This window comes from Lissotriton helveticus, chromosome 10, assembly GCF_964261635.1.
Source record: "Lissotriton helveticus chromosome 10, aLisHel1.1, whole genome shotgun sequence".
NCBI classification, from domain to species: domain Eukaryota; kingdom Metazoa; phylum Chordata; class Amphibia; order Caudata; family Salamandridae; genus Lissotriton; species Lissotriton helveticus.
Genome location: NC_136071.1, coordinates 1,094,992,773 through 1,095,016,630, shown reverse-complemented (window position 1 = coordinate 1,095,016,630; position 23,858 = coordinate 1,094,992,773). Strand labels below are relative to the sequence as shown.

The 23,858-nt window shown below is 45.3% G+C and overlaps 1 protein-coding gene across 4 annotated transcripts in view; it reads left to right on the top strand.

Moving 5' to 3' along the window:
• BMP15 (bone morphogenetic protein 15) overlaps positions 1–23,369 on the top strand; it is a 94,272-nt gene extending 70,903 nt beyond the window's left edge. For 3 of the 4 annotated variants that reach the window (XM_078663819.1, XM_078663818.1, XM_078663817.1), the window contains one exon: positions 19,129–23,369. In XM_078663819.1, coding sequence (XP_078519945.1) covers positions 19,129–20,018 — 890 coding nt within the window. In that variant the 3' untranslated portion in view covers positions 20,019–23,369. The remainder of the gene's footprint in view (positions 1–19,128) is intronic. The other variant, XM_078663820.1, reaches the window with a different exon arrangement.
• The last annotated feature ends 489 nt before the right edge of the window (positions 23,370–23,858 follow it).

The following is a 23,858-nucleotide window of genomic DNA, read 5'->3' as shown; positions in this document are numbered from 1 at the left end:
AAGAGGAGGAAGGCGCGAGGGAGATGGCGGCCGATGCCGAGAGGGGAGAGCCTGGGGGCCCGAGGCGCATTGTCGGCGCCTGCCCCAGGAAGGCGAAGGAGCCGCGATGGGATTGGCCCATCGCTCGTGACCTGCAGTGAGAGGAGGCGGAAGGCGCCGAGACGCATGGCGGCCGGTGAACAGGGCTCCCGTGTGCCGAGGGAGCCCTGCAACGGGAGAAGAGACTGCCCGGGAGCCTGGCTGGCTCCACTCTGCGTCCCGGTCCCGAGACGGGGGACCGGGCCAAGCGAGGAGAGTCTGCGAGGAGCAGGAGCTCCTCCGTTGCCGCCGAGCCCCGCCCCCGCCGCGCAGGAGACCCGGTGAGTCTGGGCGGAGGGCTGGGCCGAGTGGGGCTGTGCCTGGGAGGTCCCCCTTCGTCAGAGCGGCCCCGTATGGCAGCGGGCCGCTCCAACGGTGTGTAGAGCCTGGGAAGGCTCGAGGGGCCAGTCTTTGTGTTGAGCTCTGCAAGGCTCCAACGCGGGGGCAGAAGAGAGGAGGGGCGCCGGGACACGTTGTCGGTGTCCGCCCCCCCCCGCAGTGGCGCGAGCTCGCGCCTAGTGCCAGTAGGAAGCCGTGAAGGCTTCCTGGGCGGCCCCAGTTGGCAGTGGGTCGCCCCAACGCGCATGAGCCTAGAGAGGCTCAGAGGGGCCGCATTATGTTTACGAGCCCGTTTGGCTCCCGAGAGGGCCATATTCGAGAGGGGGGCTTCGGGGCATATTTTCGGTGCTCGTCCCCTCCTGCCCCTGAGTGTGAGGGCTAGAGTCCGGTGAGGCTCATGGGGGCATCTGTGTTCTAAGAGCCTGTGTGGCTCCAACGGTTGGCATCATTGCTTTAGAGCCTTTGAGAATCCAACGTCTGGGGCATGTGTGTTATGCCCAGAGCCTGTGTGGCTCCAGCAGTGGCGCAGTTGGCGCCGAAGGGCCAGTGAGGGCCCTGGCTCAGTTCTGTTGTTCTCCAGGTGCCCAGCACTTAGTGGGCACCTGCTACGTTTAGGCTTTTTGGTACTTTGAGACTGGCGCTGCATGGCAGCGCACCCTGACGCTGAGACTCAGGGCGTCTGAGCCCCAACAAGGCCATTGGCCTAGGGACTGCCACAGGTGGTGGCTTATGTGAGTTTGTGCGCAATCATATGGTTATTGCACCTCTGAATGTGATTTCTTGCATCATGTGTTATTCCTGCACCTCTGAAGGTTTTTAGGCCTCATGTGATTTTTGCGCTATTGTATTACTTTGACACCCCTGAATGTTTCATGCATTATGTGTCTTTCTCTTCTTGCGCTACACCTCTGAATGTTTAGTCATCATGTGTCTTCTTGCGCTGCACCCCTGACTGTATTTTATTGCATCATGTGCTTTATTCTTAACACCTCTGAATGCTTTAGGCCTCAGGTGTCTCTCTTTATTACTCCTCTGAATGTGTTCATGCATCATGGGTAAGGTGTTCTGGGTTATACCCCTAAGTGGATTTCATCCTTAGGTGGTTGTTCTTTCTAGTACGGGTGGTCCTAGTGAGGTCCTGGGTACCTGCGTGACATGCTCCTAAGGAGTTTAGGGTTGCGTAGGTGGTACTTACCTGTTCCCAGTAGTTACTGGATGTGATCTATAACTGTTACTTTGTGTTACAGTGAAGTTTATATACTTTTATTCAAATTTCTATAAGTATTATTTCTATTTCTAGAAGTGCTGATTATGACAGTGGCCTATGTGGCCCTGTCCTGTGTACATAATCCCTTGTGAATATTGCCGTGCCAGTTGGCACAATGTACATGTGTGATTTCTATCTGATATGTTTTGACAATACAAAAGTTATTTTAATATAACCTTGTGTGGAGTCTCTTTTGTGGTGTGCCTAGTATGTTGTTACTGTCGTGCGCTGACGCAAATGCTTTACACATCGCCTCCGAGTTTAGCCTAGACTGCCCGCGCCATGCTACCTAGAGGGCGAGCAGGGGTTATCTTGGCGTGTGACTTCCTTGCCCTGACTGGAATGGTGGTTTCTGCCTGGCTTTGGCATAAGCCTTAGCCTACCAGAAATAGCCGGTTTCCAACATTGGTGTTTCAGCGGTGCGGATTTGGACTTGCATTTGCCCAGTGCCATAGCGACAACTGGCTACATTACAAAAACTCTGCGTTTTTCAGATAGTCACATATTTGGGATTATTGTTTTTGATTTTTTTTTTCCTCAAAAGTGTCATTTTCAGATGGTGTTCCTGCGCTTTATGTTTAGTGGCAGATGAGAGAAAATGACAGGGCGGGACGCCAGTAGATAGGGGAGGTTCCCATAGGTTAGGAATCCCTTGCTGGGTCCAGTGTCCAATCCCTATTCCTGTCCCTGTGTGGGTAGATGGAAGAGAGGGAGGGTGGAGGAGAAATTGCTTGCTCAGGAGGGTGGTTATTCCCTGAGTGTAGTGTGTGTGTCTGGATTCCCCAGTATGGTAGGATCCAGTGGTGGCAGCTTAAATGTGTCCAGTGCGCGAATTCCCATTCCCATTCCCAGAGTATGGTGCCTGGTGCGCTCAGTAAGAGGGTGACAGGTTGAGAGTCAGAGGCAGTGAGGAACTGTCTCACCAGTCTGGAGGGGGAGTGTGTGGATGAGTGGTGTCTTGAACTGGAGGAGTTCGTGTGAGTTTTTTTTTAAGGAGCTTGCACGTGAGGTGTACCTCTGGTGGTGTGCAGGACGTCCTGCAGAGGCATTGGACAAGAAGGTGGATGTCTGGCGGTGTGCTGGATGTCGTGCAGAGACATTAGAAAGTGATTCTAAAAGTAGTGGCTTGTGTATCTGATGATCCTGTGTAGGTGAAGAGGTTCATGTGTAGCCCAGCTATGTCCCATTAGGATGGTAGGGGTGTAGGGGCTCACGTCCTGTCTCAGTGGAGGCGGAGTGAGTGTGGGACGGTGTGTCCCACGTTAGCCCGAAACCTTGTCTCAGGGCCTGGAGGGTTCCCTAAGGGAGCGCCAGGTCAGGGGCCTAGGCTGTACTTCTAAGTCATTTGAGGAGGATCTTCCTGTGTCAAGAGGACGGGGAGTTTCTGTAACCAGAACTCCGGCGGTCCTAGTGTTGGGCAGTACCGCTCCTAAGTGGAGGGTGCAGAAGTCCTGGTTCGCTGGGCATTTAACCGTCTAGAGTGCTTGACCATTTGTGGGGCCTCTGGAGGTCATTCCCCAAGGAGGGGGGAGGCCAGGTTCAGGTTCAGCCTGACCTGGAGGAAAGGGCATCTGTAATCAGTGCCCTGACCGGTTGTTGGCTTCCAGGGGTACCGCTCCCAGGTGGGAGGGTGCAGAACTCTGGAGGGGGGTGCAGAGGGGCGGTGTCCTTACTTCTGACCCCGGTGGGAGGAAAGTGTGTTGCTGATACGCCGCTGGCGTGTGCTCTGTCTAGCCTGGAACATACTGAGAATCACTCTGTGATAGGGAGTACTGGAGGAAAGTGTGTTGCTGATACGCTGCTGGCGTGTGCTCTGTCTAGCCTGGAACATACTGAGAATCACCCTGTGATAGGGAGTACTGGAGGAGAGTGTGTCGCTGCTACGCCGCTGGCGTGTGCTCTGTCTAGCCTGAGACATACTGTGCCTGTGATAGTGGAACTGGAAGGGGGTGCAGAAGGACGGTGTACTTCTGACCCCGGTGCAACTTAAGGGTGTAAATCCTAGGTTGGGAGATTAGGAAACTTCTAGGTCAAGAGGAGTCTCTACTAAGGTGGGTCAACTGAAGAGACTGAGGAGGCGGCCCTTGCTGTGTGTTCTGGGGCCCACCTGCAGTTTGTTGTTTCCACTAAGGTAGAGGAAAGGGGGCTTTGCTGTGTGCTGTGTCCCCCCACCTGCTTGAAGAGGGACTGTGCTGTGTGCTTTGTACCTCAGAAGTGGAATCGTTTCCAGGTGATAGACCAGTGACGGAGTGAGGTCCTGATCTGGTAGGAGAGTTGTGTTCTGGTGAATGCTTCCCTGTGAGGGTTATTCCTTCACCCTGACTGGAAGCCAGGGTCCCTACTTGGTCTAAGGTACTTACCTCTGCCAACTGGAGACCCCCAGTTCTAACATTGGTGGAGTAGAGGTAGGGTGGGGCATGCTTGCCCGTGACCTCTAGTCAGCCGAGGGTGTGGTCCCTAGGTTGTAGGATCAGTGGTAGTGTAGCTACCCTGAGAGAGAGAGTGGAGATTGGCTATTGTGTGCCAGGGGCTTCTGCCCCCACTCTGTGGATTGGTTAGGACCTGTGATGTTTGTATGGCCTCGGGCCTGGTCCTGGCTGTGGATGACTAGTGTGTACCAGTGGGGTATCCTAGTTGTGTCAGAGAGTTTTTTTTTAGGGAAATCCCTGTGGGTTCCGAGTGGCGAAAAACTGTAAGGTGGCCCTGCCCTGCAGGCCCGTCTCCGTGGTGTTGTCGCCCAAAGCATTGAAGACCATCAGTGTATTGATTGGTCTACCCTGCGTTTTGGCTGGAAGGGGGATGTGTTGGACCCGGTCCTTTGGGCAGGTCTACCCCGTGACTTTTTGCTTTTTCCTAGCCTGTTTTTGGAACCTGGATTGGTGATTGTAGGCCTCTGCGCACTTTTTCACTGTGGTACAGTATAAAGTGCGTGTGCTTTCTGTGTATGGATGGTGAGTGACCTGCCCTCCCATAGGAATGACTGGGAATATGTATGCCCATGGTAGATTCCTGATGCATGGGGAGTGCAGGGTCGAGTTTGATATGTATGAACTCGTGAGAATGAATGCTGCAGAATGGTATATGCGGCATGGCTGTGTGTAGTCTAGAAGCGCCACTTTTAGAAGTTGGCATAATTGTGTAGTGAGTCTGCTAGCACGTGATTGGCTGATGGGCCTGGCCCAGGCATGCCTGGGCCTGTTGGTAGATGGACTGTCTGGTTTGAGTAGAACAGGGTCTGCAGGGTCCGCAAGGCCCCGGAGGAGGGGGTAGATGAAAGGCCCCTCTGCTGTCAGGGATGGGAGGAAAGAGCATCTGGTGGTGCCGGGCTGTGCCTGTCGCCCACCCTGCTGGCTCTCCATCCGGGCGGCCTACTGTCACCTCTGGCCCTGAAGCTGTCAGGGAGACGTAAACCAGAAACATTCCAGTACTCAGGGCCCCTTGCACGAAAGCTTCAAAGTACTTCAAAGGCATTTCTGTGTATAAGAAGGGACGGTGTCTCCTTCCAAAATGTTCTTGTGCTAGCTCTTGTGGCTGACGTGGATCTACCAGGGGTGGGCGCTGCCCAGCCCCTGGGTGCCTGGATTCCTGGACTCCTGGGGGACCCTTCTGCCCTGCCTGGGCTGAAGGGGGGACTTTGCTTAGCCCCCTGGGACTCTCTGGGACCTTTGTGCAGCATGGTGGAGCTGCATTGCTGAAGGACTTGGCTGGACTTGTCCCGGTAGCGCTGAGGGAGCGCTTCATCTGCATCTAGCGCTGAGAGAGCGCTTTATTGCCTTCCAGCACTGGGAGCGCTGGACTTGTCCTTCATAGCGCTGAGAGCGCTTTATTTCCTGCCCATGGCGCTTTGGTTGCACTTCTAGTGCTGGAGCGCTTTGTGTGCCTCTATAGCGCTTGGAAGCGCGTTGCTGCTGGAGGCCGGCGGCGGATCGGCGCGGGAGCCCACTCCGCTTATTTTTCCGACTTGGATTTGCCCAGGGTTATGTGAGTTACGAGTGCCCACCTCGCGATTGCTGCCCGCCTGCCTGCCTAGCGAGGGCCGCCGCGCTGCCCGCGGCGACCCGGAAGTACCTGGCCGGCCGGCCAATCCCTGCGCGGCCGGCCGGAAGTCCCGCCCCGCAGCCTGTGAGGCGGGAGGAAGAGGAGGAAGGCGCGAGGGAGATGGCGGCCGATGCCGAGAGGGGAGAGCCTGGGGGCCCGAGGCGCATTGTCGGCGCCTGCCCCAGGAAGGCGAAGGAGCCGCGATGGGATTGGCCCATCGCTCGTGACCTGCAGTGAGAGGAGGCGGAAGGCGCCGAGACGCATGGCGGCCGGTGAACAGGGCTCCCGTGTGCCGAGGGAGCCCTGCAACGGGAGAAGAGACTGCCCGGGAGCCTGGCTGGCTCCACTCTGCGTCCCGGTCCCGAGACGGGGGACCGGGCCAAGCGAGGAGAGTCTGCGAGGAGCAGGAGCTCCTCCGTTGCCGCCGAGCCCCGCCCCCGCCGCGCAGGAGACCCGGTGAGTCTGGGCGGAGGGCTGGGCCGAGTGGGGCTGTGCCTGGGAGGTCCCCCTTCGTCAGAGCGGCCCCGTATGGCAGCGGGCCGCTCCAACGGTGTGTAGAGCCTGGGAAGGCTCGAGGGGCCAGTCTTTGTGTTGAGCTCTGCAAGGCTCCAACGCGGGGGCAGAAGAGAGGAGGGGCGCCGGGACACGTTGTCGGTGTCCGCCCCCCCCCGCAGTGGCGCGAGCTCGCGCCTAGTGCCAGTAGGAAGCCGTGAAGGCTTCCTGGGCGGCCCCAGTTGGCAGTGGGTCGCCCCAACGCGCATGAGCCTAGAGAGGCTCAGAGGGGCCGCATTATGTTTACGAGCCCGTTTGGCTCCCGAGAGGGCCATATTCGAGAGGGGGGCTTCGGGGCATATTTTCGGTGCTCGTCCCCTCCTGCCCCTGAGTGTGAGGGCTAGAGTCCGGTGAGGCTCATGGGGGCATCTGTGTTCTAAGAGCCTGTGTGGCTCCAACGGTTGGCATCATTGCTTTAGAGCCTTTGAGAATCCAACGTCTGGGGCATGTGTGTTATGCCCAGAGCCTGTGTGGCTCCAGCAGTGGCGCAGTTGGCGCCGAAGGGCCAGTGAGGGCCCTGGCTCAGTTCTGTTGTTCTCCAGGTGCCCAGCACTTAGTGGGCACCTGCTACGTTTAGGCTTTTTGGTACTTTGAGACTGGCGCTGCATGGCAGCGCACCCTGACGCTGAGACTCAGGGCGTCTGAGCCCCAACAAGGCCATTGGCCTAGGGACTGCCACAGGTGGTGGCTTATGTGAGTTTGTGCGCAATCATATGGTTATTGCACCTCTGAATGTGATTTCTTGCATCATGTGTTATTCCTGCACCTCTGAAGGTTTTTAGGCCTCATGTGATTTTTGCGCTATTGTATTACTTTGACACCCCTGAATGTTTCATGCATTATGTGTCTTTCTCTTCTTGCGCTACACCTCTGAATGTTTAGTCATCATGTGTCTTCTTGCGCTGCACCCCTGACTGTATTTTATTGCATCATGTGCTTTATTCTTAACACCTCTGAATGCTTTAGGCCTCAGGTGTCTCTCTTTATTACTCCTCTGAATGTGTTCATGCATCATGGGTAAGGTGTTCTGGGTTATACCCCTAAGTGGATTTCATCCTTAGGTGGTTGTTCTTTCTAGTACGGGTGGTCCTAGTGAGGTCCTGGGTACCTGCGTGACATGCTCCTAAGGAGTTTAGGGTTGCGTAGGTGGTACTTACCTGTTCCCAGTAGTTACTGGATGTGATCTATAACTGTTACTTTGTGTTACAGTGAAGTTTATATACTTTTATTCAAATTTCTATAAGTATTATTTCTATTTCTAGAAGTGCTGATTATGACAGTGGCCTATGTGGCCCTGTCCTGTGTACATAATCCCTTGTGAATATTGCCGTGCCAGTTGGCACAATGTACATGTGTGATTTCTATCTGATATGTTTTGACAATACAAAAGTTATTTTAATATAACCTTGTGTGGAGTCTCTTTTGTGGTGTGCCTAGTATGTTGTTACTGTCGTGCGCTGACGCAAATGCTTTACACATCGCCTCCGAGTTTAGCCTAGACTGCCCGCGCCATGCTACCTAGAGGGCGAGCAGGGGTTATCTTGGCGTGTGACTTCCTTGCCCTGACTGGAATGGTGGTTTCTGCCTGGCTTTGGCATAAGCCTTAGCCTACCAGAAATAGCCGGTTTCCAACACCCCGAGATTCAAAAAAACTCGAGTTGGAGGTAAAACCTTCCAGGTATGTGCCTCCCTTTTGTTTTTGGAACAAATTGCCTTTCCATCTCCGTTTGTGCCCGACGGAATTTGAATTCCGAAGATCCCTCAAAACCTTTCTGTTTAATTAGGCTGTTCCTGCAGGAGACTTAATAGCTTTTCTACTCACCAGCGCCGGGACACCCCGTTGGGGTAGCTGCACACTTTATAAAATACACAAATAAATAAATAAATTAGTGCCTTACCAAACGTTGGGCGCCATGTAGTGTAGTTCTTATATTCCCAATAGGCTCTGCACATTGGAATAGTTTATACTATAGAATTGACGTAGGACTTGGGTCTCTATCAAATATACTAAACTTAATAGTGAGTGCCAGATAGCTCAGAGGTCACTAGAAATTTCTTTGAATACACAAGAAGGGATTACTTTCTGACAACCGCCTAAACATGACAACTTTGTTTCCCAAGAATAAACGTATCTCTAGAGTTGTGGAAAAAATAGATAAGTATTTCACTCAGTCAATTGTGCATGCTTCGTTTCTACAGAGTTGTAGAGAAATAGAGAGGCGGGCGTTTTCAATAAAAGGTTTATTGAACAGTCTTCTTTCGCATACAAGAGAAGTGAACTGCTACAATTGTTATGCATGCAGGCTGCAAAGTATAATGCGTACAGCGTAAACAGTAATAGGAAATAATACTGTAAGAGCATTGTATGGTTTCTAAGCCATATCGTGGGCGTGGGAGGGGGTCTGGTAGTGGGCTCTGGGTCAGTAAGAGGCGGTACACCAGTGTATCTCTTCAAACTGGGCTTTATTTTTATGGTGCGCTTTGTCCTAAAGGTTAGTCTTTCCTTGGCGAACTCCAGGTTGTTCGTGGTGGCGCTCTCTTCGGGATGATGTTGGTCCGGGCTGTCCTGACAAGCGTCTGCTTCTTCCGTTTCAGTTCTCCGTCTCAGGCGTACCGAGGAAAAAGGAGACCAACAGAGGGAGCCGTTAGAGTTAGGTTTGATACGGCGTATTCTCCAGGGGCCAAGTGAATGTGAGGGGACACCCGTGTATCTTGTTATCTAGCTGTGCTCGTGCTAAGGGGAGGGTATTACAGGACGGGTAGGGAGGGAAGACGGGTATCGGGGCACACACGGGAAAGGCACGCACAGGGATATCTACAAATCTACACAGGGGCGTTCTTCTTCCCCACCCAAACCGCCCAACGCCTCCGTACCTGGGAAAGCCACACTCCTCCCTCGGGAGTGTGGCACGGCGGAACACGGGTTCGTTGGCCTCCTGGCTCTCCTTCCCTCGCTGTTCTCCCGTCTTCTTCGGCTGCTCCTGTCCTTTTCTCTCGCTCACCTTCTCCGCTTCCAACCTCCGGGGTGTGAACACACCTGCCGTACATGATTTCCTGCCTCTTGTCCAGTCCGGGATCACCGACGTCAGAGAGGGGCGGAGTCGCGTCTTGTTCCATGAAGGTCCTGTTGAAGGCGCCGCGGTCTTTTTCCTCTTCCTGCTCCGAAACGCTGTCCCACTCAGCCCTCGGGTTGTTAGTCTGTGGGGAACGAGGGAAATTAGGAACAGGCACAGGCATCCACCAGTTAGTGCGTCTCGCCATCCCGTCCTTGCTACACATATAAAAATACATACATAAATAACAAGGGCTAAAAGTACTCAACTGGTGCTTCTAAAATACGCCTACCCCAATGTACCTAACCTAAGTCTAGTACGAGGGAAGAAGTAAGTATGGTGTAGCAGAGGTTTAGTTTTCTTTGCCAAGAATGTATCCAAGATTTCTCTTAAGGTCTAATCAGCTCCGAACCTTGGTTTTAGAATGAAGGAGGTCTGGGATCTCTCTGTCTCGGACTCAATTTCCCAACACCCCGCAAGGGGAGCTTGGAAACACTGGAGCTGGATTCTCGCCGAGAGAAAGGGCAGCTTCTCTGTCAGTGTGTCCGCTGGAGGGTCGGCTTCCTTCGGTACTTGCTGTAGCGAACTGAGTCGGGCAAGTAGATAGTCAAACTGCTCCAAACCACTGTGTGTTTGCTAGAGCAAGTGAAGGCATATTTATACCTTGAAGGTGCCTAGTTTGACGTAAAGTCGGACATAATTCCATCATCAAAGAAGCCCAAAGGAATGGTATTTCGTTGAAAACTCCATGAGTTCTTGGACAAATCAATATTCAAGCTAGGGGAGGTTCCCTAGCAGCTTAAGCCGATTTCCCAAGAAATCGTTGTGGCTTTTCGGAACTGGTGGAAGTAGCCATGCCTGTATTTGAACTGCATGGGCTATGTCTAAATATGGGTATGATTTCTTATGCCTATATTAGGGCAATGTGAATTGTACCTATATAAGGGCATGAATCGGGAAAGTTACACTTGGGTCCTAAAACGCTACACAACACAGTGTCACTCTTCTTTATTGCCTCTTAATTGGAGCACATATCAAGCAAAGATTGATTTTTCCTAACGTGGTGCCAGTCTGCTGCTTGAACTGTGATTTAGGTACTATTTCTTCTTGCCTCCCTCTCATTTCACCTGCCCTGTTTGGTTCTTTCCCTCCCCTCACTCCCCCGTGTTGCTTCCTACCCCTGACGAGGCTTAAAGTAAAAAAAAAAATGATATGACCTGTTTAACGCTCATCATAGAGCTTTTATTTTTCTCTTCTCTTCGACATTGCTTGTGGTCAGTGGTCAAGTTTCCATATTGCATGAGGTTCATTTGCTTCCTGTTATTAGTGTTCAATAGTAGAAATGTATTACAGTGCACCCTGTATTTTAATTCTCAGGAATTGCTCATCTTTACCTTACCTAAATTACTAAGATTGTCATTTTTCAAGGTTTGAGAGATACCTAACTTGTAATGTTTTCTGTAGTAGACACTCATGGAAATTATGATGGGTTGTAGACTATGTCCTTTGTGGATGATGACTCTGGATGGAATGGTTTATTTTTCCTACATGTGGGCATTCACATTCTCTTTCTCCATTATGTTTCAAGCTAGTCTGGCCAACTGGCTTTGTGGGTGTGTGAGTATTGGTACGCTGTGTTATTTTTTGTCTGCTGTTGTGGGAATGAGTATTGTGGGGTACTATGTGGTGCTCATGTGTCCTTGATGTTATCAGGAGTATTATTTCATGAATATTCTTTACATTGATTTGTTCTCTGGCTTTTCCTAAGTTTATGCATTTGTTTCTGTCTGTGTGTTGGGTTTGAAAACTGAGGAGATGCATGGTGGCTTGCCATGCAGCTGTTTTGGGATGTCATTGGACACTGTGATATGGAGGTTCTGAGGGACCTGTACCAGGCAGTTCGACCTGGGATCAGCTCCTGTTAACTTCTGCTGCCAGTGGGGTCTGTCTGTATAAGCTTCTACTTGTTCCTGCCTGTATGATACTGAATAAATCCTCCTGTTCATTGACAGGGTGTCACAATACCTTCTAGTGCCACTTACCACTCATCCACCATTAAAACCGCCTAGGCACACTTCACAGTAATTAACTTTTCAACATTGAAGATTTCCTATATTCACTTGAACGTCTTGATTCATTGTGGTGTGTATATTCATTCGTTTGAAATAGTGTATGTCGATTTTCTTGAGCCCTATTCTGGATTTTTGGGTGCGTCCAGTCCTTCCTATGGTCAGCAAACTGCAAAAGTGCACTCGAAATAGCAAGACAAACAAAGTCATATTATACCTTTTGTCTATCCCATCGTAGAATGCATCATGGCTAACTGGAAGACCGACTGCTGTCTTGGTATTTCTAAGGTCTGTGTTAAACAGAGGCCTTAAATGGATTACTGAATAGTGTGTGTTGTTTCACAAAAATACCAGGCTCATATACTTTGTCAAGCAAATTTGTTTACAGTGCACTCAGACTAAAGCACATGCATGCCTTTTAAATTTAACAGCCAACAGAGCCTGCAAAATGAAGTAAAAAGCAATGTACTTGGCACCTGCCTAATTGGAAAATATGGATGACAACGGGGAAGATGCAGCATGATCATGTCGCCTAAGAGACTAAATGATTGTATGATAGAACTACGAATGGATAAACCATGCGTGCCTTTACCAGGCAACCTAAACAACGAATGCGTCTTAACCTCACATTCCTTTACCACGCATTCCTTTACCACTCATTCCTTTACCACGCATTACTTTACCATGTAATTTCATGGTAAAGGCATTATTGGTAAAGGGGTATGCTTGGTTAAGGTCACAATCCCCACTCTCCCCACCCTAAGCTACAAACTCCCTTATCCCTCAAAACTACCCTGACCCACCCCTAAAAACTACCCCAACCCCCCAGCACTGAAATCTACCCCCGACTCCCCCAGCCCTAACAACTACCCGACCCCCAGCCCAGAAATCTACCCCCAGGGCCGGACTGGGAACCGAAATCGGCCCTGGCAAAGTGCTCAGCCGGCCCCCCCTCTCCCCTGGGGGTGCGACCGCACTCTTTGCCAGGGCCGGTTTTCGGCCGATTTTGTTACAGGGCCGTTTTTGCAGCTATGCTGCCAGGAGTATGCTGCAATGCTGCAAAAAACGTCCCTGTAACAAAAACGGCCCCCTGGGGCCCCAAACCGGCCCCCACCCATGCGGCCGACCGGGGGATTGCCCGGTGCCCGCAACGGCCAGTCTGGGCCTGACTACCCCTGACCCCCCCAGCCGTGAGAACTAGCTGCAAACCCACCCCCAGTCCTGAAAACCACCTCCAAACCCCCAGCCCTGAAAACTTCCACAGCCTTGAAAACTTCCCCAGCCCTGAAATCTACCCTGACCCCCTTAGTCCTGAAAACTAGTCCCGAACCACATATGCGTAGTTAAAGCATATGCATGGTTAAGGTATGCGTGGTGGGGCTTGCGGAGTCGGAACACTTGTGGTTTAGACCGCAGTGTGCCTACTGCTTTCCCACTAAAAGCTATCAGGCATCCAAATGCGAATGAGCATTTATCATTTAAATAAAAGTGGAAATGTACTAATTGCAGCTTCATTTTTTTATATATTGGAGATGGAAAAATACAGATGAAATTAGCAAAAAATAGATATAGATCAGTACAGACGAAAATGTTTGAAAAATAAATACCATAAATCTGAGAGCTCTAATATTCAGTGCAATAACTTTTCTTTTTGGACATGTTTGGAAGGAAACTTGTGTCAATGTGTTAATTTTATTGAAAAGCAGGATAATTGCATGGGTAAAACAAAAACTTTGATAAATCGAATTTCATATTTGTAGATGATGTTGTCCACATAGCTTGGAAAAAAACTAGTCCAGGGAATGAGTACAAGCAATAGAGCTGAAGCAGATCTTTAATATTAGATGGTTTGTCTATCAAAGGATGAAAAGATTGGGTCCTTCTTGGACAGCAAAAAATTGCAATAGGTGTCATCTGCCTTGGCATTGAAAAGTGGTGCCAGTTTTAAGAGGAACACAATGGCAAAATCTGTAGTACAAAAAGGATTAGAAAATTTGCCCTGTGTTCATGTACGGATTTGAAAAGAGCAATACAATATTGTGAGCACAAAAGAAAGAAGATTATTAGGGATGATGGGAAAACCCATAGGTACCTTGTATACTGTGTAACAATAGATACACAATTCTAACCTTATATACACAATTCTGAAATAGATGCACAATTCTAACTCAGATTGTTATTATGCCTAAAAAATTTGAGTAATAAGGGTCTTCTATGCCTAATTTTTAATAAGTTAATAGTGCATGTTTTTCCCTCAGTAGACTCATTTTCATATTAGTCTCTTGTGCTCAATACTTTTCCAGATACTGCCTCGAAAATCTTAATGATTTGGGATTGAAGATTTAATTAAACCTGACCCCTGTTTGATACTGAATTTAGTGTCCAAGTGTTTTACATAATTCGTCCTTGCAGTAGACGTTTTTTTAAGGATTCTACTCTTACCTTACAGTGCATGTATAAATATATACAAAGACATTCGCTACAGTAGCTAGTTCTTTTTGTGGAGCAAGTTAACTTGGGGATTTCATCTGGACTGGTTTCTGTAATTTAAACACTTTCTATAAAGAAATGTAGCTCCTTTGTTTAAAACAGCACATTCTCATAGAATTTCAACCTCAAATTGTTGGAAGCTGAAGATGATTGCTTCCTCTGTTTTTTTATCAATATATTGTGCACTCCTGGCTCTATATTGCCAGTGAGAATGTTTTTATTGAAAAAAGACAATGTTCAATCTATGCTGATTACATATGCTCAAACTTCAGTAGGGTGAACGTGTGCTTGAAGTCAGTTTCACCAAGGTGGTGCAGGGCAAGGGCCTGCTTATATGGGTTATTGACATTTAACAACAAGGATGTAGTTATGCTCAATGGTGCCAATGATGGCCCTTTTTGTAGAGTCAGTTTTACCGACATTGACTTACAAGAGGTCATCTATGATGCGATGCCAGTAAAGATCAACTTCAGGAAGAATTAACTTTTGTATGGTCTGTTGGCCTCTATTATCTGTCATAGTAGAAAGCACATTGTTGGTGGTAAATTAGGTGGGATCATTTTGTTATCTTCTGGTTTATCTGAGACTTCTATTTTAGGAGATCAGGGCTGTTTAATATATGTAGGTATTTTATTGTTGGAAGCAGTGTCTGCCAGCCAGGACAATTAATTGTTGGTTGCCCACTAATTTGTATCAGTTCAAACAATTTGGCCTGTATCATAGCTTGTGACTCCAGCTATAAAGTTACCAAGCCAGTGTTGTAAACTTGCTAGACAAACTAAATTAACAATAACTCATCATGAGTAGCATGTTTAATCATAGCCTTCATAACACTCTTTCCACCTCAAAAGACATCATTTATGAGAACACTATGTCTTGTAAACTCTCTAGAAAGACTAAATCAACTATAACTCGGCCCTGTACAACGTTCTGTACGAAGGTGCATGAGTTATATAAAGTTTTGATTGTGGCAGAAATTGTAAATGCAAATTATAACTATAACATTTTATTTTCTATGGTATGTGTACTTTAAGTTGATTTGCTATAGAAATGAGTTATAGTTTGGAAAAATGTATTCATTATCTTCAACCTTTGTGTTTTTTAATTGAATTTCTATGGGGTTTTTATGTTTTGAAAAATTGCTTTCTAATCCTATAATATTTATTTTGGCATTCATTACTTTATATAGGACTTCATTTTTACATTTGAATAGTACCATGGTTTGTTCATGATAATTTCTCATTGAGTGGAGTTACATGGTGTTGAGTGGTGTCGAGTAGAGTAGCATACAGTAGAGTGGAAGAGTGGAGTAGAGTGGTGCAGAGTGGGGCACAGCAAAGTACATTTGTGTATCGTGCAGTAGAGTGTTGTAGAGCAGAGTGATGTAGAGTGCACTGGGGCAGAGTGCAGTGGTTCAGACAAGAGTATGGTGCCATGCATAGAGTACAGTGGTGTACAGCGCAGTGGTTTAGAATACATTAGCATAGCATGCAGTGGCCTAGTGTAAAGTAGTGCAAAGTTGAGTGCAATGGCTTTAAGTGGTGCATTCTAGAGTAGCATACTGTGCAGTGGAATAGAGTGATGTGGAAGGGCATAAAATGGAGTGGAGTGGAGTGGAGTGGAGTGGAGTGGAGTGGAGTGGAGTGGAGTGGAGTGGAGTGGAGTGGAGTGGAGTGGAGTGGAGTGGAGTGGAGTGGAGTGGAGTGGAGTGGAGTGGAGTGGAGTGTCAACTAGAAAACCAAGGTCCAAGTTGGCATTCCCAAGGTCCAGTCCTTCTCAAACATGCAGTTATCCATGCACACAAATAACCCTCATGAACTGGAGCAACATCTTTGGCACGCTGCAATTACATTTCTGCTAAATAATGCATAATTACACAAAATACAAATCCATCATTTATCTCCATATTTTTGTGCAAAATGCCTTTGTGCATCAGTTTTTGATGCAAGGACACATTTTGCTCTAAATAGTGCAGGTAAACAAAAGGTAAGTGTACTCCTATATCAAAGAATTATTTGTTGTTGTGTTACATCCTAATCTTTCTTATATAATTGTTACTTTTTTTAACTATATGATTCCTAAAACGTGATGGAGATCTATTGAAGCCAAAGGTATCAGGTGTGTATATATTCTTATTAGAGTCTAAATTCAGTCATGGCACTATTACATCTATCCACCCCCAAAGACATGACGTTAAATATTTCACAAATATATTGGTGTCATTTGGTATACAGTCTACTTGAAAGTCATCCAAAGCAATGTCTTTAACCTTGAAGTTTGATCCCAGCTCTTGTTTTTGATATTTCTCTTACTTTGTTTTTGTGAAAAAAATTCTAGAGATTTAATTTGCATACAAACCGGAGTCGAACGCCTTGTACTTTCTCAAGTAAAACCGTGCGTTTGTTGGACACCATAAACTTTGGACAGGTGTAAGACTGATTCTGAGCACCCCTCGTGATATGTTGGCCTGTAGTCCTGCTAGCTCACAGTGCACCACCTGCACCCCTAACCTTACAGGGTAACAAATGGGTGTGCAGCCTCATCCAGAAAACCCATCTAGAACCCTTTCGTTCAGTTACTTATGCATACCCCAATTGATACACAAGAAATGCACACTATACGGTTTCCAGTTTTATTTAAGCATTGTGATTCTTGAGTAAAAAACTTATACTGCAATGATGAATAAAAGGAAACCGAATAATGTGATTAGCATTACAAGAATGGTGAAAAAGATTAACAATATTGCATATTATAGAAAACTATTTGCTTGCATGCAAATATTTTTATATAGTGTACTCCTACCTAAGGCATTCTACCCTATCATGTCTACGAGGAGTGGATTTGCCAAATCCCTGTTGGTTGGTGTTACTCCCCATTACCTGTAGGTAAGTGTCAGCAACCTGCCTGTCTTAGTTTATATTTGGACAGCATCCCTCGCATGAGGTTACCGGAATCAACTGAGCTGGAATTCCGCCATGGACTGACCTCTCAGTGCCAGCAAAATGCTCCTCTAAATAAACAGGCTTGATGTCATATATATATAATAACATCCTCCATGTTACCATGCCAAAGCCGCAGTCAGGCTGATATTGTTCATTCTATTGTGATAACTCTGTCACAGAGCAGCCAAAAACAAATACCATATTGCGTGCTGAACTTAGCCCTAGTATTCAATGTGTTCTGATATAGTTCCTACGAAGTGGTATTGTAAGCAAACTGAGATAGAGGAATGTTATCCTGTGTGTGCCAAATGTCTGCGTGTTTCAAGGGAGAGAAGGCAACTTAAGAATGTGAGAATGTAAAGATGGCGTTTCTCACCCAAGCCTAATACATCACGTGACACTGGTACACATCTATCTTTGTCTGGACATAATCAAAACATGTTTCTGAACAGTAAAGTCAGTCAAGAGATAGTACTAATTTTTAAGTCTTTGTCAAAGTATTATCTCAGAGATTGCTTGTCATTGTAATGTCCATATTTGACTTTTTTTATTACATGAGACTAGCAGGATAGCTGCAGTGGTCTATAGGCTAGACGTAAGGTATGCTTTTGACTTTTTTGGTCCCCAAACAATGCATATTTATACAGTATATTGATCACATATTGAATGATTTCAGCTTTCATACCAGCATGCTACGAAAATCCCACTACATTATGTGCTAAACCAACATGCACTGTCAATATATGCCAACAGCTTACACCAAAATAGAGGCAGTGTAGAAACCAAGTCAATCAAAAACATTGAGCTCAAAGCAACATCTGCCCAGAAAGTTTGCAGTGCAAATGGAGTTATCGTGTACTCTAATCTACTCTCTTCCTATAATCTTGGGAATGTGAAAATAGAGCTTTAGCATTTACTACACAAGTTCAGGTAAACACTATGACCTCCCAATGTTGGTGAAGCATTTACTGCCAATCTGTATGTAAATATGTGGTATACAATCCATTCCACACTCTAAAAAGACAAGTGTTACACAACTTTGTACAAACCTAATATTCCAATATAGTTTAATACCACAAACCAAAATAACGTTACCCTAATTGTTGCCACTGTACATTTTTTGCTCAGCAATTGGAGCATTATAAAGTTGTCAATCCATCTTCAAACAATTCTCTATTACGAATTGTTTCCTTGTTCAACGCATGTGTCTTTTCTTTCCAAAATCTACACCTTTCCAACTGGTGGGCCTGGCCGTGTTTGTAGTTTGGTGACCTGTATTCAGATGTATTCAATAGATTTCATGTAATGGGCGTTAGTTTAGGTAACACCATTACCACCATTGGCATGCAATTGCTTGTTATAATTGTCTTTCTCTTTCTAGTCTAGCTTCATGGCATTGGTCAACAAATTATCATGCAGGTAATAAGTAGTTTGGGATGGCTGAAGGTTATAGTGTTAGGGACAATCATTGTCATGCTGGAGTGGGTTGGGAAGGTTGAAGGTTCGAGATAGGGGGGGAAATCCATGCATATAGATATTCTGTGGTCCACACTTAGTCATGCTTTGCTAGAAGTGTCTTTGGTACATCAGACATGCAGGATGTCACTCAATCCGGTAAAGATTCACAATTACACAGTTATATTGTCAGTTTACATTCTGCATAATGCTTTGCTTCTCGAAAAGAAACTGATTTGCCATAGGCTATTTGCACTTGCCTTTGATTAACATTGTTGTTGCAACATGTCACATTGTAGCTTTGTTAAAGTCTATTGCATTGTATGGTAAAGGGATATATTGTATACAAACAATCCCTTTCCGTTTAGTGCCTTGTGAATAATACAAAGTATCTCGAAAATAGTTATTCTGGCTACAGAGAGCTACCGAAGAGCCCTTTAGGAGGAGGGACATATGGGCTCTTAGTTTACATGAGGGAGTAGTCTTCCTACCACAACTGAGTTGGCGACCCCATTCTACAGTCCAAACCTTATTTTACTAGTTATGAAAAAGCTGCAATCAAAGCTGCAAACATAACACAGCTCTCAGTTCAGCAGCTGCTTCTTTCATTTTTCTCTCGTAAAGTTCTAAATGTTAACGATATGTTAAGTATTTATTATCCTGATATGTTCGCATGCCCATATTGATGTCCTGACATAACATTTGCATTTCACACACTTCAACATTATGCACTAAACACTTAAATCTAACACAGCTTCTTTTCATTGTCAGTCTCTTGCTGTGCTTAAAAAAACCCCAGAAAACTATGAATGTTTACTGATGTGTCCTTTTTCTCAATATTGCAGATCCTTGGATCATACATACTCTTCAGTTCCAGATAGAAGCTTTGTCTGCATCAGAACAACTGGTGAGAGCTGCCATAGTCTACTCTTCAACTCTTTCCTTGGCCGGCTCTTGGTTTTCATGCAAGTTGGAGTTGTTAGTGGAGGGTGGCGTGTCGTCTAAGCATCCAGTTCATAGCACCAGTTTCAACACTGATCAATGGAATACTTTGCATCAAAACACCTTTTTTAAAAGATGGACAGAATTGGACATCACCTCTTATCTGAAGTCACTGTCTTGGGAGCTCAAGAATACACCGTTCCAGACCCTACAGCTCCATTATTTGTGTATTCAATCCGAAAAGATGGATCGACCACTATCTTTGAGAAAGACAAAAAATGCGACTTCTCATCACCTCCCTTTCCTGTTGCTTTACCTCAACTCAAATAAGAGCTTTCCCGAGACAGAAGATGCTGCGCCTTCACTGGAAAAGAAAGCTAAGACTTTGCAGACCTCTTCACGTTCTCGTAGAGCTCGCCAAGCCGGTAACATTGGCCTGAAACTTCCTAGCTACCGTCAGAAGAATAGCATTAGCAAAAACCAGTGCACCCTTCACCCCTTTAGGGTCAGCTTCCATCAAATGGGGTGGGACCACTGGATTATTGCTCCTCACAGTTATAATCCAAAGTACTGCAAGGGTGACTGTCCAAGAGTCCTACGCTATGGCTACAACTCTCCCAATCACGCCATTGTCCAGAATTTCATAAATGAGTTGGTTGACCAGAGTGTCCCACGGCCATCGTGTGTCCCCTACAAGTACAGCCCCATAAGTGTGTTAATGATTGAGGCCAATGGCAGCATCTTATACAAAGAGTATGAAAATATGATTGCTGAGTCGTGCACGTGTAGATAAATGAGAATGAATGCAGATTAAAATGGCAAAGAATAGCAATTTAAAAATAAAAAAGCGAAAAAATATTTTCCAGAAACGCTGAACCAACGACCTCAGTGGCATAATCTATCTCAAGGAAAAAAAATGAATATTTCTATTTTGTAAATAAATTCCAGAGCTTCCCCCATTGTCTGTTAATATATATGTTTTGAAACCACGTTTTTGGCAGCCATTTACGATGGTAACGTCCGTCGATCTTGGTTGTCAATTCTTTCCAGTTCTCATTTTTCTTTTATTTCTCACTTCTATTTTGACTTTTTCCCCTCTTTGCTGAAAGGGCACAGAATACCATTTTATATATGTATCTAGATTAAACATTTTTATAAAAGAATGGTATGTTTTAAGGGAGATGTAAAAGGCATTTGCTTCCTTTGAAAAATACCTCCAATGTCTGCAATTATATGCCAGTATTCTGTGTATAGGTTCGATGTAAGGTTTGTCTTCCCACTGCACTGTTTTTCTTTTGTTGTTTTTTTTTTTCTTTGGCACCACCATTAGTTAGATGAACTTGTCCAGTGGGGTATCTGGAGTCAGAAAGAGCTGCACCAAATAAGACCATGAGAATGGATATGCTGTATGAGAAAAGCATCTCAGACTTGTTCTTGATGGATCCGATCTAGGTCTTCGTGTCCCAATCTGGATAAAACACAGATATTCAGTTTGATAGGCAGATAGAATGCTCATATAATCTGAAACAACAGTGCTTCGTAACTGGGCTTTCATTGCATTCTTGCCAACAACTATCAAGTCCTTTATCCATTTATAGAATGTAGGAGTTGGTGCATTGCCTTCGCCTTGCCCATAACTCTTGCCCAGGCCTATTTTTAGTTAGTTATTAAACTAAACTAAAAGATCTCACACACCTGGTTAACATCTACAGAGGATGCTGGAGAGCAAATACTTGTTCCCATCTAGAAACACTTGATTTGCTCACTTATTGAAACTCACAATCGAGCAATTTGCACTTAGGGTGTGACCATATATGCGGACCAAAAAAAGAAAAAAAAGTTCCACAGGATAAATGCTTAAAGTGAAGAATAATCCCATTACTATGCAAGAGAAGAAACACCTCAAAGATGGATGGAGATTCAAAAGCATCTTGAAAAGCGGGCTAAGTAAACGGCTTCTATACATACAGGTGACAAGCTTAGAAAATGAGTACTTGGTTGAAGTTAATGGTGGGGGACAAGTTGATGTGTTCGTTCCAATAGCCCCTTACTCTCTTATTGCCATTTTTATACCATATACAGTTCTTGAACCCACAATAGCAGTATGCAAGAATTCCTAAAAGAATTTATTTCATGTAGAGTTAGGCATATGCAGGTTTTTCTTGCAGTCTGTTAGAGCTCCCTTTGAGCTTATGGTGGTTCTATTGTATTGAATATGCACCTTAAAAAGTATGGGTTCTATATTTGTAGCTTAAAATGTGATCTACCTGTAGAACTACCTTGTTGTCTAAACCCAAATGTTTGTCTTCTCAGTTCAAGGGAATTGTTCAGCTGAACTTCTTTGGTAAGCTTTTTGGATAAACATTTGAAGAATAGCAACCAAGCCTGGATAGTCGTACATGAACTCCAACAGCAATCAACGAGCTTGGACCTGCAAAGTCTCAACAAAAAATTGTTTGTGTTTTAAAATGATAAATGCCGTTCCACCACACATGATTTCCATACCTTTCCAACAGATTGCTCTCTCCTACCTTTAGTACTAAATATCCAGTGTTCCATAGAAGCTGTTTAGTTCATTACTGTCATCTAACCAGAATGTTGATAAAGACGCCATAACAACTGTGTACCATACTTCACCTTCTGTGACCACTGACTCATCCAACTTTTTAATGATAATGTTTAGTTCTCAATGAATGGCTCTATGGTTCTCTTAATCAATGTTATGTCCTCACTATCACTCACTTTGTCAAATTCTAGCAAACTGTAGCGATCATGTTAGTTAAAGATGCTTCGAGTTTAGTCAAAAGTCCCAAAGAATTTTCAGAAAACGGTTTATCCCATCATCTCTGTGCTTGTTATGCACCCAGAAATAGCCTGATTGTAGATTTTAAATTTGGCATTGATTAGTGGAACTGTATTGCAGTAGTACAATTGTAAAATGTATAGATGCTAATTTAGAGCTCCCTTATTCGATGTTGCTTATTTGCAGGCTGTGTTGTCACGCGGTTTATATTCCTGCATATTCAAAAGAACAACCATAAAAAATTAAAGATAAGTCCAAAATGTAGGCCAACCACAAAGTGTGATCGCTCTAAAAATATTATGTCCTTAGGTTGTGCCTGAAAAGTGTTTTTGCATGTCATGGGTTTGGAACTGTGATAGGAAATATTCATATTAAGCTTTCTCTGTTTCTATCTCCACTATCTTTTCTTGATTAATTGTGGCAGTCTTCTCTACCCTTACCATTTCCACAGACAAGAAGATTTTATCTGTTGTATAAGAGTGATCAATGCATGTCGAGATGCTTTTTTTATAGAGTACACCACTTATGCAAAGTCAAGCTCTTTCGGTGGTCTTAAGTTGGTATTCGACTGTTAGCAACTTAAGCTGCCTCGACAAAGAGACATGTCAAAGTTAATGATAAATAGAATAAGTTCAATGCGCATATGCACTTTTTGTCGTCTAGCACTTTCAAAAAAATGACAGGGGTTTGTGATGAGATTTTGTGTGATCCACTATATGAAGAAAGGGAAGGGATTCTTTCTTTACTAATCCAACTATGGTTTGTGTTCACATGAAACACTAAACATTCTGTTGGCCGAATGTCCCACTTCCAATCTTCCCACAAAATTAACAAAAATGTTGCATGTCTAAATCCCTCAATGTGTGGAACCTTGAAAAGAATGTAAAATATTACATGAATTTATAAACGTGCCTTAAATGTGCTCTTAAGAGTAAACTGAATGAATGTTAAAACTTTTTTTTTCTATTTATTAGCCTATTATTGTATGGCAACGTTATTCATAAAAGTTTTCTTTTGCTAAGAAATCAAAAACTTGCAGTGTGTTTTATTGTTAATTTTTTCTTCTTAATGGCTGTGATCTGTAAAGTCAAGCTCCATGTGGGGCATTTTGGTGGCCTTTCTAGGAAAAGCGCTGGAGGAATTTGTGTTATTTAAGGATATTGAAACAGTAGCTATGGTCCTGATACTCTCACACTAAAAAGACAATTGTTACACAACTTTGTACAAACCTAATATTCTAATATAGTTTGATACCACACCCCAAAATAACGCTACCCTAATTGTTGCCACTGTAACGTTTTTGTTCAGCTAGTGGAGCATTATAAAGCTGTCCATCTTCAAACAATTCTCTACTACTAATTATTTCCTTGTTCAACGCATGTGTGTTTTCTTTCCAAAAATCTACACCTTTTCAACTGGTGTGGCATGGCTACCAAGTGTTTGTGGTTTGGTAATGTTTCAGGTTATAATGCAGTTGCCATTTGTTGTCCTGTATTCAGATTTTTTCAATAGATTCCATGCAAGGGGCTATTGTCTAGTGATATTGGTCCAATCAAACAAACTTTGGCGTTAGGCAGTTTTTTTACTACAGTGTTATATCGTTCCCCAGCAATGGGCTTACTGACGGTCAGATGCTGAAAGTCGCTCACTGTGTTTTTCCATGCATGCAGGAATCTTTGGTGTACTTTGCCCAACAGGAAGGTGAGCTCAATAAAGATCGATTAGTTCCCAGGAGCAGGAGTTATACAGAGAGAGATCACTTTAGCAGCTGGAAATCACTAATTTGCTAGCTTTAACTCCTACAGTTTGACTAAATAGAATCCATAAAAC